The sequence below is a fragment of the Theropithecus gelada genome, chromosome 10, assembly GCF_003255815.1.
Source record: "Theropithecus gelada isolate Dixy chromosome 10, Tgel_1.0, whole genome shotgun sequence".
NCBI lineage: Eukaryota > Metazoa > Chordata > Mammalia > Primates > Cercopithecidae > Theropithecus > Theropithecus gelada.
The window spans coordinates 50,931,259-50,950,045 of NC_037678.1; the positions used below are offsets into that span (position 1 = coordinate 50,931,259).

The window sequence follows — 18,787 nt, forward strand, 5'->3', positions numbered from 1 at the left end:
TTTCCTTCCTTCTTTCTTTCCATCTTTCTTTCCTTCTTTCTTTTTCTTTCTTTCTTTTCTTTCTTTTTCTTTCTTTTCTTTCTTTCTTTCTTTCTCCTTCCTTACTTCCTTCCTTCCTTCTTTCCTTCCTTCCTTCCTTCCTTCCTTCCTTCCTTCCTTCCTTCCTTCCTTCCTTCCTTCCTTCCTTCCTTCCTTCCTTCCTCTTTCTTTTCTTTTCTTTTCTTTTCTTTTCTTTTCTTTCTTTTTCTCCCTCCCTTTTTTTCTTCTCTCTTCCTCGAGACAGAGTCTCACTCTGTTACCTAGGCTGGAGTGCAGTGGTATGGACATGACTCATTGCAGCCTTGACCTCCTAGACTCAAGGGATCCTCCTGCCTCTGCCTCTTAAGTAGCTGGGACTGCAGGTATGCACTGCCATGCCCAGCTCATGTTTAAATTTTTTTGTAGAGCCAAAGTCTCTCTGTGTTGCACAGACTGGTCTCAAACTTCTGGCCTCAAGCAGTCCTTCGGCTTCAACCTCCCTAAGTACTGGGATTACAGGCATGAGCCACCGTGCCTGACCAATTCATCTCCATTTTCACCCCCCAAAAGACCTTTTACCTTTTCCTTTCAGTCTCTTTTCTAAGCATATCCGAGTGTAAATATCCACACACATTTTGATACAATTGGCGCTGAACTCCATAGAAGGCTTCCTAAACTTCCTCCCTCATTGAACTATGTATACAATGAGAATTTTCTCATACTATTAAAATCTGATTTTAATGATTTTTAATGCACATGTAATGTTCTGTTGAAAGAATATGCCACTATTTCATTCATTAACTTATTTTTTGGCTGCTTAGGCTGTGTCTCATTTCAGTTGTTTTTTTTTTTGAGACGGAGTCTCACTCTGTCATCCAGCCTGGAGTGCAGTGGCGCAATCTTGGCTCACTGCAACCTCTGCCTCCTGTGTGTTCAAGTGATTCTCCTGCCTCAGCCTCCTGAGTAGCTGGGATTACAGTTGTGCGCCACCACCCCTGGCTGATTTTTGCATTTTTTAGTAGAGACGGGGTTTCACCATGTTGGGCAGGCTGCTCTCGAACTCCTGACCTCAGGTAGATCCACCAGCCTCGGCCTTCCAAAGTGCTGGAATTGCAGGTGTGAGCCACTGCGCCTAGCCTGTTTCTCAGTTTTGACTACTAAAAATAGTGCTGTCAATGTCCATCTTGGTGAGGTTGTCTTTAATGAAATAAGTATTATTTTGCGATTTTTTCTCATTTTCTGACCTATCTCTTTATCTTTGGTTGGGTGGGTGGAACTGGGCCTCTGGGGCTTTTGGACTAGTTCTCCCCTTGGCACAAACCTCACCACACTCCTCTAACGTGGTGATTCTCATCCTGGGGGCATTCGAGAGTGTCTGGCAGCATTTGTGGTTGTCACAACCAGAGGCTGGGAGTGCTGCTGGCATCTCATAGGTTGAGAGCAGGGATGCCGCCCAGCATCCTGCAATGCACAGGACAGCCCCCACCACGAGGAAGGGCCTGAGAAACCCTATTGTGATGTGTTCATATAACGCAAATGCTGTATGCAAATGACTGTCCAAGTACGTGGTGTGAGGAAGTTTTAGTTCAGTTATAAAACTTCTCCTAGGCTTGGCACGGTGGCTCTTGCCTGTAATACTTTGGGAGGCCAAGGCAGGAGGATCACTTGAGCCCAGGAGTTTCCATCCAGCCTGGGCATCATTGCAAAAAGCAAAACAATTAGCTGGGCATGGTGGTGCATGCCTGTAGTCCTAACTGCTAGGAAAGTTGAGGTCAGGAGGTCCAGGTTGAGGTCACTTGAGTCCAGGAGGTTGAGGTGGTAGTGAGCCATGATTGTGCTGTTGCACTCTAGCCTGGGCAACACAGCAAGACCTTGTCTCAAAAAAATAAAAAGAAAAAAATAAGAATAAGAAAAAAAAAGAAAACTTCTCTCAACTTGGTTTAGTGACTGTGGACAGCCCCAATTTGGGTCTCCCCGGTCTCTTTTTAAAATACGTGTGAGCACACGCACAGTGCAAGATGGCACCTTCTTGCACCCACAAAACAAGGCCATTTCCTTGTGTGAATCTTTGTCTCTTAAGAAATCAGGCAAGGTTGGAGAAGGACTCGTGTGCTGTCTTTTTGCAGGAAGGTTGTGTCCCTGTTTTGTTTTCGTGGCGTACAAGATGTTCCGATGCCTTCTCCCCCTTCCCATGTGGAGCCACGGGTTTGGATCGTGGCTGTAGATCATCATAGCACTGTCACTGCTGGACTAAAAGAGGCCTTTGAGCAGGTGCCAGATGCCGACCACAGTGGGAAAAGATGAGGCCCCCAAACAATGCCACACAGCCGGCCGATCTCTGTAAATTTATGGCGTAATCTTGCCATAATATGAGAACGAAGTAAACTTGTGATGAACTCCGTGGGAGGAAGTGACTCATGGGAGGAGATCGTCGATGCGGTATTTATATTGGACAGAACTTCTGAACTCGCTCGAGCCCTTTTCATAGTGAGGAAGCTGGGCTGGGAGCATCATTTCCTACAGCCATGTTGTTGAGCACCCTTTGGTTGTGGGGGGGGAAGGAAAAAATAAAACCTCTGATGCTTTAATGTGCAGACCCCACAGCTCTCTTTGGCCTGCGTCAAGAGCAGGCATAGCTGCAGACTATCAAAGATAAAGTGTGCAGTTGAATGCTTTTCAACGCGGGTGCCTGTCTTGGCCTGGGGGTGCTTTTATGAGTCAGCATGTTGTTCTAAAAGATTGTCGGTGATTAAGGGGCATTTGAAAGTTATAATAAAAGAGGAAACTCTACCACTAATCTGATTTTGGGTATTTCTGTTCCATGAAAGGGCTGTATAGGCAAAGTGGCCCCCGAAGGAGCCTGAAACCAAAGAACAAGGCAGACAAATCCAGTTTGTTGTTAAAGGGTGTTTTATTGGGGAAACTTACAGATAGAAGCGTGGTTTTTGGGGGAGCTGAACAGAAGTGTAGTTTTGGGTGGCAGCAAAATGGGTGCATCTCCACACTGTTACTCCCTAGACCCAGGGCTTATACCACAGGGAAAGAGTCCGTGTGCCCCAGCAGGACAATTGCAGGCACCTTCCAGGAGAGGCAAGAAGGCTGTGTGTGTCATCACCTGTAATTTGTGTGATAACATCAAGGTTGACATGTTCTTACATGAAGGACGGTGAATTAAGTAGGAATCGGGGGTGTTCACGGGACTGGGCTAATCAGAAACCAGCATGGCGCATTTGCATCTGAGATGCAGTCACTTTTTTTTTTTGAGATGGAGTTTCACTCTTGTTGCCCAGGTTGGAGTGCAATGGTGCAATCTCAGCTCACTGCAACCTCCGCCTCCCAGGTTTAAGTGATTCTCCAGCCTTGCCTCCTGAGTAGCTGGGATTACAGGCATGCACTACCACGCCCAGCTAATTTTGTATTTTTAGTAGAGACAGGGTCTCACCATGTTGGCCAGGCTGGTCTCGAACTCCTGACCTCAGGTGATCCACCCACCTAAGCCTCCCAAAGTGCTGGGATTACAGGTGTGAGCCACCACACCAGGCTTGAGATGCAGTCACTTTTGTCTCCGTGGTTCCATATTCAGTGAAGACTTTACAGGCATTTATTCTGGGCTTCCTGGAGTAGCAAAATTTAGGCACAAGGTATTGATGGCCACGCTGAATTTTCCTGCCTGTCTTTGCTGCCTCCCACCTCCCAGCGACGCAAATCATTGGGGGGAAATGGGGGAAGGATCTGTGGCTGCGCCATCGTTCCTCAAAGCCAGGACTTCTCAGTCTCAGCACTGTTGACTTTTAGGGTTGGAGGAATTCCTGGTGGTGGTTGGGGGCGTCCTGTGTGATGCAGGAGGGTGAGCAGCACCCCGACCTCCACCCGTCAGATGCTAGTAGGACATCGCCTGCGTTGACACCTAGAGTGTCTCCAGACATTGCCACATGTCTTCTGGAGGGCCACATTGCCCTGTTGAGAGTACTGGGCTGAGCCTTGCTGTCTATGTACAGTATGGCTGGGGGACTTGGGAAGTCACTCTCATCCCAGCAGCAGTTATACCACTGAGGGGCCCTTTTTGTGCATCAGTCTCTGTGCTACATGCTTGATTTCTGTTTTACAGATGAGAAAACTGAGGTTTAGGGAAGAGGAGTAGCTTGTCCAGCTGCGCACAACTAGGAACTGGTACTTGGCCCAAGCATTTGATGCCTGTGCCATGGTGCTACCCACTACCCAGAAAATCTGGTCAGGGTGAACTGAAACTCTGGGTAACTGGATCTCTAGGCAGGTCCTCAGACTTAGGGATCTGGAATTATTCTCAGCTGAGACAGCCAGTTTGCCCCCAGGAGACGTTTGCTAAAGTCTGGAGACATTCTGGTTGTCACCATGGAGAGTATGACTGGCATCTGGTGCGTAGGGGCCAGGGCTGCTCAACATTGTACAGTGCACAGGAGGGGCCCCGCAGAGCAAAGACTTCTCCCGCCCCAAATGTGTACAGTGACGAGGTGGAGACTCCCTGTTCTAGTCCTTATCTTCCCTGTTCTTTTGGTGGACCACAGTTTGATGATATCTGCAGTTCCAAGTGTAAATCTAAAATCATAGCATGCGAGTTTATTCCAGTTGAAATAGTAATAACTTTCAAAACAAAGGTCTTAAATCCATTTGATCTTGCTTTCATCATTGAATAATCTTCCAAATGCTTCGAGTTTTCCTTTTACTTTCTGTAGCCTTTGCCCCTAAACGAAGCCCCTTCTTGCTTTTCATCTTCAGCCAAGTGAAAAAGCATTGGTGTCTGTTAAGTGCACTTTATATACCGTCTGTCATGGGAAGCAGGTTTGCAGCCGAAAGAGGGTGTTCCTTTCAGTTTCTCATTCCTTCCGGCCTCCCTCTCTAGGATGAATCAACTGGAGAAATTACGTTTTACATGAAGGGAGCAGATGTGGTCATGGCTGGCATTGTGCAGTATAACGACTGGTTGGAGGAAGAGGTAAGTGTGACGCAGGAAGTTAGACCAGGCCTTGGAAGCATGTTCTGCAGAGGCAGCCCCTTGCGTGGTAAGGTGGGTCTCTGTATTTGTTATTGGTGGCTGTGTAACAAACCACCCTGAAATGTAGCTGTTTAAAGCAGCACCCAATTGATATATAATGGTTTCTGTCGGTCGGGGATCCTGGTGTGGCTGAACTGCATCCTCTGCTTCAGGGCCTCCCACTGGCTGTAATTCAGATGTTGGCTGGGGCTGTGGTCTCATCTCAAGACTTGACTGGGGCAGGATCCACTTGTGAGCAAGCTCAGTGGTTGTGGGCTGCATTCAGCTCCTTTTGGACTGTTGAACTGAGGGTCTCAGGTTCTTGCCGACTGTTGGCCAGAGGCTGCTCTCTATCCTTGCAGGTGGGCCTCTCCCATAGGGCCACTCATAGACTGGCAACTGGCGTCATCAAAGAGAGCAGGTTAAGGAACAAGAGAGGGCAAACAAGATGGAAGTCACTATCTTTATTAACCTGATCTCAGATGTGACATCCCCTCACTCTCGCCCATCCTGTTTGTTAGGGACAAGTCACTAGGGCCAACACACACTCAAAGCGTGGGCAATTATAACAGAATGTGAGTTCCAGGAGATGGGGTCTGTGGGGGCCCCATCAGGGGCTGCCCAACCCGGTTTGTGACATGGACAGTTGGCCAGCAGCAGGAGGGAAGCAGTGCTCAGGCTTTTCAGGCCACTTTTGTCCCATCTCTTAGCTCTAGGTGGGGAATTTACATTTTGCATTAGATTCTCAGCTTGAGGGTTGCAAACTCAAACGTCTACAGGGGCCTGGCAGTGAATGCAAATGAACAAGCAGGTTGTGATTTTGAGCAGAGTTGCACTTTGCGTGTAAAACGTGAAGTGTTCTTCACTTGACACCTCCGCGTCCTGGGAACACGCGGAGGCCACCGCTCCTCAGCCATCATTGATTGTGGTGATTTGGGAAAATGCACCTGGTTTTGTCAGATGCTCAGTTTTCCCACCCATTCAGCAATCCAGATTAGTGTGTGAGACCATAGAACGTTGACTCTGGAAACATACATGTGCTAGTCAAAGACAATCTGTGTGTGGGCTGTGTTTGGCCCACCGGCTGCCTCTCTGCAACCTCCCCTGTAGAAGGTTTGGTCCAGGGAGGATTGCTGTAGGGGAAAGCAACTTTCTGATTTGCCATTTTCCCTGTCCCTGTGGGAGGGGCACGTCCACTTGGGCAGTGGTTCCTCACTGCAACCTCCTCCTCCCAGTGAAGTCAGGAGCTCTCGGCACCACTCCCACTCTGACCGTGCTCTATTTTTCAGTGTGGCAACATGGCCCGAGAAGGGCTGCGGGTGCTTGTGGTGGCAAAGAAGTCTCTCGCGGAGGAGCAGTATCAGGACTTCGAAGTAAGTTGTTTTGGAACCTTTCCATTGCCTTTGTAGCCATGCCTGCCTCCCAGTCACTCCTTCCACCCTCCCTCATTCTGTGCGCGCCATTCTGATGTCGTTGCTGGGCACGCTGGGTTCACTGTTGTTGCAGGGCCTTTGTACTTGCTGTTCTGTCTGCCTGGAACTCTCTTCACCCACAGAGCCCCATGGCCCATTCCCTTGCTTCTTTTGGGTCTCAGTTCAAAAGCCATGTCCTCCAAGAAGTCTTGCTGGACCACCTGGGTGAGGCTCCTTCTCACTGTCTTTTTTTTTTTTTTTTTTTTTTGAGACGGAGTCTCACTCTGTCGCCCAGGCTGGAGTGCAGTGGCGCGATCTTGGCTCACTGCAAGCTTCGCCTCCCGGGTTCACACCATTCTCCTGCCTCAGCCTCCCAAGTAGCTGGGACTACAGGCGCCCGCCACCTCGCCCGGCTAATTTTTGGATTTTTTAGTAGAGACGGGGTTTCACCGTGTTAGCCAGGATGGTCTCGATCTCCTGACCTCGTGATCCACCCGTCTCGGCCTCCCAAAGTGCTGGGATTACAGGCTTGAGCCACCGCGCCCGGCCGCTCACTTTCCATCCATCACACCATTTCACTTTCTTCATTGCACTTGTCACTATCATTGTGTGCTACCATTTGGGGCCAAAAAATATGTCTAGGAGTTGAATCTGGAGAGGCCAGAAAAATATAATCTTGACACTGTTCATACACACACACACACACACACACACACACACACACATTTAACACTGATCTTATCCATCTTCTTTCCAGAATAAAATATTTTTGGGGGCAGGGACTTTACAAGTTTGGTTTGTTTTTTTTCTTCTTCTTTTTTTTTTTTTTTTTTTTTGAGACAGAGTTTCACTCTTGTTGCCCAGGCTGGAGTGCAGTGGTGTAATCTTGGCTCACTGCAACTTCCACCTCCCAGGTTCAAGGGATCCTTCTGCCTCAGCCTCCCAAGTAGCTGGGATTACAGGTGCCCACCAGCATGCCCAGCTAATTTTTGTATTTTTAGTAGAGACAGGGTTTTACCATGTTGGCCAGGCTGTTCTCGAACTCCTGACCTCAGGTGATCCACCCGCCTGGGCCTCCCAAAATGCAGGGATTATAGGCATGAGCCACTGTGCCTGACCTGGTTTATTCTTGTATCCTTGATAGTTAAAAATAATCCTTGGCACATGGTATGCCTTCAGGAAAATGTGGCATAAATCATTCTCTTTGAGCCCTAATTTCTTTTCTCTCTTTTTTTGCACATTTATTTTGAGACGGGGGTCTCGCTATGCCGCCCAGGCTGGTCTCAAACTCCTGGCCTCAAGCCATCCTCCTGCCTCAACCTCCTTGTAGCTGGGATTACAAGTGTGAGCTACCGCACCTGGTTCGGCTCCCTAATTTCTTTTTCTTTCTTTCCTTTTTTTTTTGTTTTTGTTTTTTGTTTTTGAGACAGAGTTTTACTCTTGTTGCCCAAACTGTAGTACCAATGGCATGATCTCTGCTCACTGCAACCTCTGCCTCCCAGGTTCAAGTGATTCTCCTCCCTCAACCCCCCAAGTAGTTGGGATTACAGACATGTGCTACCACGCCTGGCTGATTTTTGTATTTTTAGTAGAAACAGGGTTTTGCCATGTTGGCCAGGCTGGTCTCAAACTCCTGACCCCAGGTGATCTGCCCACCTTGGCCTTCCAGAGTGCTGGGATTACAGGCGTGAGCCACCACACCTGACCTCCCTAATTTCTTTAAGCTGTAAAAATGTTGGGGTTGAACCAGATTATTGACTTATTTATTGTCATCCCATCCCATAGATTGTGTGTTTCCTGAGGGGAAGGTCCTTGTCTTGTTCACTGCGTGTCTCTGGTGCCTGGCCTAAAGCCAGCGGGCAGGAATGCAAGGGAGGGAGGTGGGACATGCTTCCTGGGGCCCTGCCCTGCTCCACACGGAGAAACTGCCTGGGTCTCTCTAATGTATTTGAGTTCTTTGTAAGCCATTATTTAACAAGCGTTCTAGCCCTGATAAATGCTACCTGCCTTTTAATTTTAAAAGCAAGTGCTTTGAGCAGGCCTGTTAGGAGATGACTGGTTTTCCTCCAGGTTTTTGCTAACATGATAAAGACAAGAAGCGGAAGTTTGAGTTGATGGTCTTCAGAAACTCGACTTGGTCTTTAGAAAACCTGGTGACTCACAGTTTGGTTTACAAAGTGCATGTTGTGTATGGGAGAACTTACTGTTTTTTTGAGATCTTGGCTGTGCCCGTCCCTGAGACAATCCAGTGAGGTTGGTGCTGTTATTGCCATTTCGTGGCCATGGCTCAGAGAGGTTAAGTGACTTGCTGAAAGTCTCCCAGCAGGTAAGTGTAGTGTGTAGGGTGGGCCTCAGGTCTGTGCAGCGTCTACATGGAGGACTTGTGAGGAAGCCGGAAGCCTGTGTCACCCCAGTGGGGTGCAGCTCACCTGCTGGGGTCCCCACCTTGTGTGGCGGGGATCGGGCGCGGCCCTTGCACTCTTGGCACTGGCCATTAGCCTGGCCTCTCCTCGCCCTAAGCAGTGACTGCATCTGCCGATGTGTCCCAGGCCCGCTACGTCCAGGCCAAGCTGAGTGTGCACGACCGCTCCCTCAAAGTGGCCACGGTGATCGAAAGCCTGGAGATGGAGATGGAACTACTGTGTCTGACGGGTGTGGAGGACCAGCTGCAGGCAGACGTGCGGCCCACGCTGGAGACCCTGAGGAATGCTGGCATCAAGGTAGGGTGGGCTGGCCGCAGGGAAGGGCACTCCGGAGCGATGCCAGTTATCCCTTAGCAGTGCAGGGAGATCAGAGAGGGAAAGGGCGGGAGGAGCAGCAGAGGAGACCAGGAGTGCCTTATCTGCAATGGGCCACAGCCGCTGTTTCTGCCCCTCCAACCCTGATTTTTTTTTTTTTTTTTTGAGACGGAGTCTTGCTCTGTCGCCCAGGCTGGAGTGCAGTGGCACGATCTTGGTTAACTGCAACCTCTGCCTCCTGGATTCAAGCAATTCTTGTGCCTCAGCTTCCCTAGTAGCTGGGATTACAGGCACGTACCACCACGCCCGGATAATTTTTATATTTTTGTAGATAGAGGGTGTCACCATGTTGGCCAGGCTGATCTTGAACTCCTGACCTCTGGTGATCTGTCCATCTCGGCCTCCGAAGTGCTAGGATTACAGGTGTGAGCCACTGTACCTGGCCCTCCAGCCCTGATTTTGGAAGGCGTCTTCTGTAGCGTTTGCCTTTACTGTACCGATGACTCCCCTGACTCCACTGGGCTCCCTGGTGCTCAGGGCCATGCAGCATCCGGCGTGCACGGCTGCTGATTAAATTCCAGTTGAGTGGCAGCATGCCAGTCTGTCTGCTGTGTGGCCGAGTGAGTGAGTGACCACCCAGCAGAGTGACCGCCAGTGCCATCACACTGTCATATTAGCATTTTGCACTCTACCGTTTGGGGCCAAAAAAAAAAATACTCGGAGTTGAATCTGGAGAGGCCAGCAGAGGGCGCGTGAGGACCTGGTCCTCAGTGGACCAAGGGTGGTGTAAACAAACAAACTTCTTGGCCTGGAGCTCCTGGAAATGTGTGCCTGCCACCGGCCTCCACTCAAATGTGGCTCTCTGCTGCATCCTGGGGCCCATCCTTTCAGCAGGGCCTTGGGAGGAGGACAGGTTAGACGCCAGGCAACATTCGGGCCCACTGGGGACTCCCACCCCTGCGTGGCCTGTTTCCTTGTAAACACAATTCTGTCGCGTGCATTCGGCTCACAGGCCTGGTTCGTCATAAGGAAATCACCAACGGGACCTTGCTTCCAGAAGTCTGGCCCATTTCTGCTCCATTGTGGGGTCTGCAGTTGGGCCTTGGCCATTCCTAAGACTTCTGGAGTTTCCATTTTCTGCTTCCATCTTTGTCTTGGAGTTTTTCTCCTTCTCAAAACTGTTATCCCAGGACGAGATATTTTATTCACAGGGTGTGCATGCATGTGACTTCTCTTTCTAGTTTCCTGTTAGATGAGAAGGGGAGGGGAGTGCCTGGGATGGGGCAGGTTGGTTGGTAATTAAAGTCTAAGATACAACCTTGCACAGGAAATTTTCTTTTTTCTTTTTTTTTTTCTTTTTGAGATAGAGTTTCGCTCTGTCTCCCAGGTTGGAGTGTGGTGGTGTAATCTCGGCTCACTGCAACTTCCACCTCCCAGGTTCAAGAGATTCTCCTGCCTCAGCCTCTCAAGTAGCTGGGATTATAGATAGGTGCCACCAAGCCTGGATAATTTTGTATATTTAGTAGAGGTGGGGTTTCACCATGTTGGTCAGGCTGGTCTCGAACTCCTGACCTTAGGTGATTCACCTGCCTCGGCCTCCCAAAGTGCTAGGATTACAGGCATGAGCCACCGTGCCCAGCCAGCTGCACAGAATATTTTCTACCTCAGCCCCTTGTATGGATGTAGAAACCGAGGCTGAGTGAGGCATCTCTGTTCCCCCAGGTTCTCACATTGGGAAGCAGCAGAGCTGCGACTGGAGCTGGGGTCTCGGGCCCTTTCTGTACCACCTTCCCATCATCCCAGCATGGGACATTAGTCACGTCATGCACCTGGTCATTCTTTTCATGCCTTTCTGGAACTTGAGCTTCCTAATTCCTTCCCCGGTGTTTGTTCTCTTACATCAAACCCTGAGAACTACGACTAAACGAGGCTCACCAAAAAGAATATTGTTTTTAGGACAGGCGGGATATTGAGGGAAAACAGACCTAGCCAGGGGAGAGGGCCCAAGAGGCTCAGCCCTGAGAGGTGCCCGGTGCCTTCCCTCTGCCCGTCTCACTGCCTGGGTTCCCATCCTACCTCTCCCTTTACTTCTGTGACCCTTGGCAAATGATTGAACCTCTTAGCGCTTCCATTTCCAGCCTCCAGAAGCCGTCATGAAGGTGACAGGGAGCTCAGCGTGGGTGCTGGGCGCGTAGTGGACACTCGGGAGACATGTGTCGTGATCTTCTTTCCTGTACTTTTCCTGCTATCCAGATTTTCTTTGACCGGTAGCCCCAAGACTGCTCCCAGCTGGGAGCAAGGAGAACAAAAGGGGTAATGAGGTAAAATCACAGAGCAGGAAGCACATTCCATGAGGACTCTGAAGACCCGGATTCTGGGCCTGGTTAGGACAAGAGGTAGCTGTGTGGTTTGGGGCAAGTCATCTACCCTCTCTGAACCCACAGCAGAGAAATGCAGTGTGAGCTAATACATGATGTGGGAGAACCTGACTCATTTACGGTCAGCATTTTATAAGCTGAGTTAAACCCCAGAAGGGTCTGTCTTGCTCATCCAGCTACATAGAAAGTCCACAGCATCAAAAGTGAGTGTTTCCTTAGGACACCGAAGTGCCCCCTCACCCATGCAGCCTTTCCCTTCTTTTAGGATATTTATCACTTTAAGAAAAATCCTCAGAAGGGGAATTATGTGGTCCAAGGACTGAGCTTCATAGTACCTCCTGTAGTGTGTGGCCAAACGGCCCTTTCTAGAAGCATCTGCCAGTTTTTGCCGCTACCAGCAGTGGTTGCTCGGAGTCCCACAGCCCTTCAGCCAGGGCGCTTGCTGTGTTGTGTTGGGGACAGCATGAGTCGGCAGGAGGTAAACGGAACATACCAAGTTCAGCTCCATGTTCTTGGAAACTCATCTGTTGCAGATGACAGGCCGGCCTCGAAAACTAACAGACAGGACCTCTGTCATGCCATGATTTCAGGTTTGGATGCTGACAGGGGACAAGCTGGAGACGGCCACATGCACAGCGAAGAATGCGCATCTGGTGACCAGAAACCAAGACATCCACGTTTTTCGGCTGGTAAAGTGTCCTCTGTGTTAGGGCCACGTGGGGGGTGATGTTCGATTTGTCCTATAACCTCGAGTGGGCCCCTTGAGAAGGGAGGGGCAGCACGTGAGTCACCTAGGGTGGGGAGCGTCAACCACGGTTGCCTTGGGTGGGATGATTAATGACCCAGGTGCCGGCTGGAGAGTTCCTTCCAGGAGTGGTTTAGGCGCACCTCCTTCTAGTCCTGTGCTAATGCCGTGCTGTTAACCTTTTAGGGGGTCGTGGTCCCTTTGAGAAGCTGGTGAAAGTCAGGCACTCCCCCTGAAAGATGCAGATCCACTCATACACATGAAATTATGCATGGGATTCCTGGGATTTCACTGAACCCCTGAAAGTCAAGTCCTTGGATAAGAAAGAAATTCCAGGCCACAGTTACTGGTCTGTCTGCCCTCCTGAGCGGGGAAGCATTTAAGACCATTGAGGAGCCTTTTGAAGGAGGTGCATTGCATGGGCAAATGAGAAATCGCCTGCCCTTGTGGCAGGCATTGACCAAGACAATGCACACGTCAGGAACTGCTTCCAGTGAGGACTGTTCTAGGCTTTATTGCACTGGGGAGGTGGGGGGACTGGGTCCTCTTTGGGGCAGGATATAGTAATCCCACTGAAATCAGAGCCACGATGGCAAACAACTGGAGGGTCTCTAGATCTTTGGGGGTCTCCCCCTCACCCCTGCCTTTGGTCCACAGCACACAGAAGCCTAAAAAAATCCAGGGATTTTTGGAATCCCATAGTGTTGTGTAGAGGCGGGTGTAGGCAGTTCTCGTCATTCACAAATTCTTGGTGAATTCTCCTCCTCCCAAAATCTGTCTGTGACCTCCGAATCAGTACTCTTGATGCTTTCACGGTTATATGTAGAGTGGCTTAAATCTTTTTTTTTTTTTTTTTTTGGAGATGGGGCCTTGCTCTTATTGCCCAGGCTGGAGTGCAGTGGTGCGATCTCGGCTCACTGCAACCTCCGCCTCCCGGGTTCAAGCAATTCTCCTGCCTCAGCCTCCCAAGTAGCTGGGATTACAGGCGCCTGCCACCACACCTGGCTCATTTTTGTCTTTTTGGTAGAGACGGGGTTTTACCATGCTGGCTAGGCTGGTCTCAAACCCCTGACCTCAGGTGATCATCCCACCTCGGCCTCCCAAAGTGCTGGGATTACAGGTGTGAGCCACCACACTCGGCCTAGAGTGGCTTAAAATTTTAGCTGCCTGAGACGCACATTCCCACCTGAGGTTGAACAAGGCCATGCACTGCCTCCTTTTTTCAGCCTCGTGGTGAACAGGTGTCCTTTTTGCAGTCCATTTAAGAATCGGGTTTTTCGCATTTCTGTGCTTTTCGTTGGCAGTTTGTCATTTAAAATGGCCCCGGCACAGCGCTTCTTTGCTGGCTCATGTTCTTAAGTGCAGGAAGGCTGTTGATGTGACTTATGGAGAAAATGCATGTGCTAGATGAGCTTCCTTCAGGCATGAGTTACAGCGCTGGTGACTGTGAGTTCAATGTTAATGAATCAAGGTGTCTTTAAATAGAAACACACATAAAATAAGGTTATAAATTTATGAAGATATCGTGACCAGGGGCAAAAACCTAACCCTGTATTTCCCCTAGAGGGGATGGTTTAGTATTTGCTATTTCAGTGTTCACAGTGACTTTAGAAAACGTAGCTACTATAAATAATGAGAATTGACTGTCTGTTCTAGAATTGAGGGATTGCAAACTAATGACCTATGTGCTAGCCACCTGTTTTTCTCAACAGCAGGTATTTTGTTTTATTGGAGTGTAGACAGATCCACTCGTTTGCGTATGGTGCACGACTGCTTTTGGATTACAACGGCAGAGCTGAGTGGTTGTGATGGAGACCGTGTGGTCCTCAAAGCCTACAATAGTTAACATCTGGTCCTTTACAGAAAAGTGGCCCGGGCCCTGCTAGGTGCCTGGCTCTGCATACCTGTACTATAGCATACTAGCCATGTGCCTTTAGTCAGGCTAGCAAATGTCACCGTGCTTCAGTTTCCTTAGGTGCAAAATAGAGCTGTCTTCTTTTGGCACCTCATAGAGCTGTGGACTACGCACTCCACAGGGTGTGTTGTCCAATACCCGGCTTATAGTGAAAGTACAGGCTTTTTAAATTTTTTTTAAAGATGAGTCTTGCTCTGTTGCCCAGGCTGCCAGTGCAGTGACACGATCTCGGCTCACTGCAGCCTCCGCCTCCTGGGTTCAAGTGATTCTCCTGCCTCAGCCTCCCAAGTAGCTGGAATTACAGGCACCCGCCACCACGCCTGGCTAATTTTCTATTTTTAGCGGAGAGTGGGTTTCACCATGTTGGCAAGGCTGGTCTCAAACTCCTGCCTTCAAGTGATCCGCTTGCCTCAGCCTCCCAAAGTGCTGGGATTACAGGCATGAGCCACTGCGCTCGACCAGTACAGGCATTTTTAGTCCTGGGGGAATTTGTAGGTGGAGGTTGGCACATGGGCTCTCTTGGTTCCTGCAGAGTCGTAACCAATAGGATTCCATTTGTTGCTGCCTCTGGTGGCAGGGGAGGGGAGGGACCCTTGGCTGGGGTGGCCGTTGTCTTCATGCTGGCTCCAGGAAGCCACTGTTTATTGTTTTATCATCTCCGGAGAGCAATGCCTCCTTCTCCATCTCTGTTCCCTTCCAGGTGACCAACCGCGGGGAGGCTCACCTCGAGTTGAACGCCTTCCGCAGGAAGCACGATTGCGCCCTGGTCATCTCGGGAGACTCCCTGGAGGTGAGCTTGGGGACCCCTGAGAGCCAGTCCTCCCGGCAGCCTGGGGCTTATCCGGCTTCGGCAGGGGCACTGCAGGCTGGGCAGTGACCTCCACCAATGCACCACCTCTCCCTCCACCCTGCAGGTTTGCCTCAAGTACTATGAGTACGAGTTCATGGAGCTGGCCTGCCAGTGCCCGGCCGTAGTCTGCTGCCGCTGTGCCCCCACCCAGAAGGCCCAGATTGTGCGCCTGCTTCAGGAGCGCACGGGCAAGCTCACCTGTGCCGTAGGTAGGCGCGGCTCAGGCTGTGCCGCTGGCCCTGGCCTGCCTGTGCACCAGGCTCCCTTACCCTAAGGATGTTTGGACACTGTTGCTCGTTCTTCACATTCCCCAGCCCCTTTGTTCAGGTCATGATTTTTCTCCGCCTCGCAGACTTCGGCTCTTTTTGTTATTATTTTTAATATTTCCCCTGGAGAGCAGATAAGCGTGTGCCAGGCCTCTACTCCTTTGCCAGTGGCTGAAGAGTGCAGCCTTCCAGTGGGTGGAGACCACACACTGTGGGGTTGGATCTGGGTTCAAATCTTTCCACTGGCTTTTCCCAGTGGGTGCCCCAGATGGCTTCTTTCACCCGTCTGAGCCTCCATTTGCTCGTGGTAGAATGGGAATAATAATTGTGGCTTCCTCAAATGGTGTCACGAGGACTCAAAGGGGTCACTTTTTTTTTTTTGGAGACGGAGTCATGCTCTGTCGCCTAGCTGGAGTGCAGTGACACAATCTCAGCTGGTTGCAACCTCCACCTCCTGGGTTCAAGTGATTCTCCTGCCCCAGCCTCCTAAGTAGCTGGGACTACAGGCACGTGCCACCACATGTGGCTAATTTTTGTATTTTTAGTAGAGACGGGGTTTCTCCATGTTGGCCAGGCTGGTCTCGAACTCCTGACCTCAGGTGATCTCCCCACCTTGGCCTCCCAAAATACTGAGATTACAGTCATGGGCCACTGTGCCCAGCCTAAAAAGGATCACCTTTAAAATGTGCTTGCCACGCCGTGTGGAAAGTGTCCAATAAGAGCACTGCGAGTTGCCGCCGATGGTAATCCTGGGGTATCCCGGCCTCCGAGGAGGACAAGTGGTCATTCCTGTCCTATGTGGACACAGTCCCACTGCCGCTGCTCAGTGCCGGGACCCTCTGCAAGTCGCTGGGCTCTCTGACATTGAGCCACTCTGCCTGTGAAACAGGATCTTGGTAGTGCAAGGGGTTGGAGAGATGGTATGGACAGGGCAGGCCAGGCACTCAGCGAGCGCTCTGTGACAGACGAGACTGCGGTAAAGACAAGCATGCGTTCTTGTTTAAGGGAAGAATGAAACCTCTTTTCTCTCTGGTCTGTGGCTCGCAGGGGACGGAGGCAATGACGTCAGCATGATTCAGGAATCTGACTGCGGCGTGGGAGTGGAGGGAAAGGTGAGAGTGTTTCCCTCTGCTGGGCTCCACTTGCTATAGTTTCTTGGTTCTTTTTCCCTCAAAGACAGAGCTTTAAGGCTTCTGGAAATTCCAGATAAAGAATGATAAAACATAAGGAACCATGTGTCACAATTACCTCATGTCACTGGGAAGATAGAGGTCTGTATTGCTACATCGTACAGACAGACGAATGTTGGCTTTTTGTTTGCCCAGACCTAAATTTAAAAAAAAAGAGAAAGTGTTTCTAGGCCAGGCGTGGTGGCTCACGCCGGTAATCCCAGCACTTTGGGAGGCTAAGGCGAGTGGATCCCTTGAGGTCAGGAGTTTGAGGCCAGCCTGGCCAACCTGGAGAAACTTTGTCTCTACTGAAAATACAAAAATTAGCTGGACATGGTGGTGGGTGCCTGTAATCACAGCAACTTGGGAGGCTGAGGTAGGAGAATTGCTTGAACCCAGGAGGCAGGGGTTGCCGTGAGCCGAGATCGTGCCATTGCACTCCAGCCTGGGCAACAGAGCGAGACTCCGTCTCAAAAAAAAAAGAAGCATTTCTCCATATCTTTAGGGTATGGTAAGTGTAATTCAGACTTCCCTGGGACACTCAGCACTGTCAGTAAAAGTCTTAGTTATCCTGCTCTGTGCTGGTCTCTTGGGCGCGCAATGGAAGAATGTCGCTTGCTTCACTTCTCACCGAAAGGCCTTGGCAGCTACAATTTTTAAAAGCTGGTGTGTTATAAAATATTATTTCTGTCTTTTTCTCCTTGCCAATTGTGCACTTGCCTCTTATAGTTTACTCAGCCCCAATTTGTGACCTCTAAATGACAAGAGGCAAGAAGATGGGTCACCGAGTTTGTTAGGACTGTGTGTGAAGGGCTGGAAGTGGTGGCTCAGGCCTGTAATCCCAGCAGTTGGGGAGGCTGGGGCAGGAGGATCACTTGAGCTCAGGAGTTCAAGACCAGCCTGGCCAACATGGTGAAACCCTGTCTCTACTAAAAATACAAAAATTAGCCAGGCTTGGTGGCAGGTGCCTCTAATCCCAGCTACTCAGGAGGCTGAGGCCAGAGAATCACTTGAACCCGGGAGGTGGAGGTTGCAGTGAGCCGAGATTGAGCTACTGCCCTCGTGCCTGGGTGAAAGAACAAAACTCCATCTCAAAAAAAAGGAAAAGAAGTGTGTGTGAAGTACCGGAGTGCCAAGGCCCGGAAGGAGCAGGAGGGATGCTCCCCTGTCCAGACTGTTGCATAACTTCATGACTTTGGCTGACCCTTACGGCTTTTTTCCCCCCACTTTCCCACCCTTTCTGGTTCTCTGGTTCTCTGGTTCTCAGCAAGATGACGATGATTTGAAGTTGCGGAATGAAATGATTTTTGAATGAGATATATCAGAAGTCTGTGTAGATTTCCTGAATACAGTTTTTAAGAAGCATGTTTGAGTTTAATGGAATTCTCTACCAGTTCTTATAAAACTTAAAGCATTTTCCCTTCTATTAAAAATCATATTCTGATTCCTTTGTTTCTTGGGATATAAAAGTAATACTGCTCACTATAAAAAATGAAAAGAATCTAAGCCAGGCTTGGTGGCTCACACCTGTAATCCCAGCACATTGGGAGGCCAAGGTGGGCATATCACTTGAGGTCAGGAGTTCAAGAGCAGCCTGGCCAACATGGTGAGACCCCATCTCTACTAAAAATACAAAAATTAGCCAGACATGGTAGTGGGTTCTTGTAATTCTAGCTACTCAGGAGACTGAGGCAGGAGAATTGCTTGAACCTGTAAGGCGGAGGTTGCAGTGAGGGAGATTGTGCCACTGCACTCTGGGTGACAGAGTGAGACTCTGTCTCAAAAAAATACATAACATAAAGAATCTGAAAGTAAAACGCGTCTTTTAGGTAACTGCATCAAATGAGTAACACTGGTTTTTCTCCCAACATTTTTTCTATGTGTATATTACTGGTTATGAGTGTGTGTATATTTGCTATCTATACACATATCTTATACATGTATACATATATATATAATTTTCATGTATTTTTTTTAAGTGAAAACACAGTACATTTTGTTATGCAGCTTGCTTAAATCTGTTACATCATGGATTTGTTCCTACGTGAGAGCATACAGAGCCATCACTTCTTACTCTGACTCTACCTTTTTATTTTGAAAAATGTCAAAAGTTGAAATAGAACAATGGAAAAGTTGAAATAGAACAGTGAGCATCCATCTACCCTTCACTTTGGCCAATTGTTACTATTTGCCACATTCTCTTTCTTTGAATCAGTAGAAAGTAAATTGCATGTAATGTTACCCCTAAATATTTCAGCTGGATCTCTTTAGAACAAGGACATTCT

The 18,787-nt window shown here is 49.4% G+C and overlaps 1 protein-coding gene across 1 annotated transcript in view; it reads left to right on the forward strand.

Annotated features, from left to right (window-relative positions):
* The window catches only part of ATP9A (ATPase phospholipid transporting 9A (putative)), a 132,217-nt gene that overhangs the window by 98,971 nt on the left and 14,459 nt on the right, over positions 1 to 18,787 (forward strand). The window contains exons 15-21 of the mRNA XM_025399176.1: positions 4,898 to 4,990; positions 6,319 to 6,402; positions 8,991 to 9,161; positions 12,148 to 12,246; positions 14,918 to 15,007; positions 15,132 to 15,276; positions 16,381 to 16,445. Of these exons, the coding sequence (XP_025254961.1) occupies positions 4,898 to 4,990; positions 6,319 to 6,402; positions 8,991 to 9,161; positions 12,148 to 12,246; positions 14,918 to 15,007; positions 15,132 to 15,276; positions 16,381 to 16,445 (747 nt within the window). The remainder of the gene's footprint in view (positions 1 to 4,897; positions 4,991 to 6,318; positions 6,403 to 8,990; positions 9,162 to 12,147; positions 12,247 to 14,917; positions 15,008 to 15,131; positions 15,277 to 16,380; positions 16,446 to 18,787) is intronic.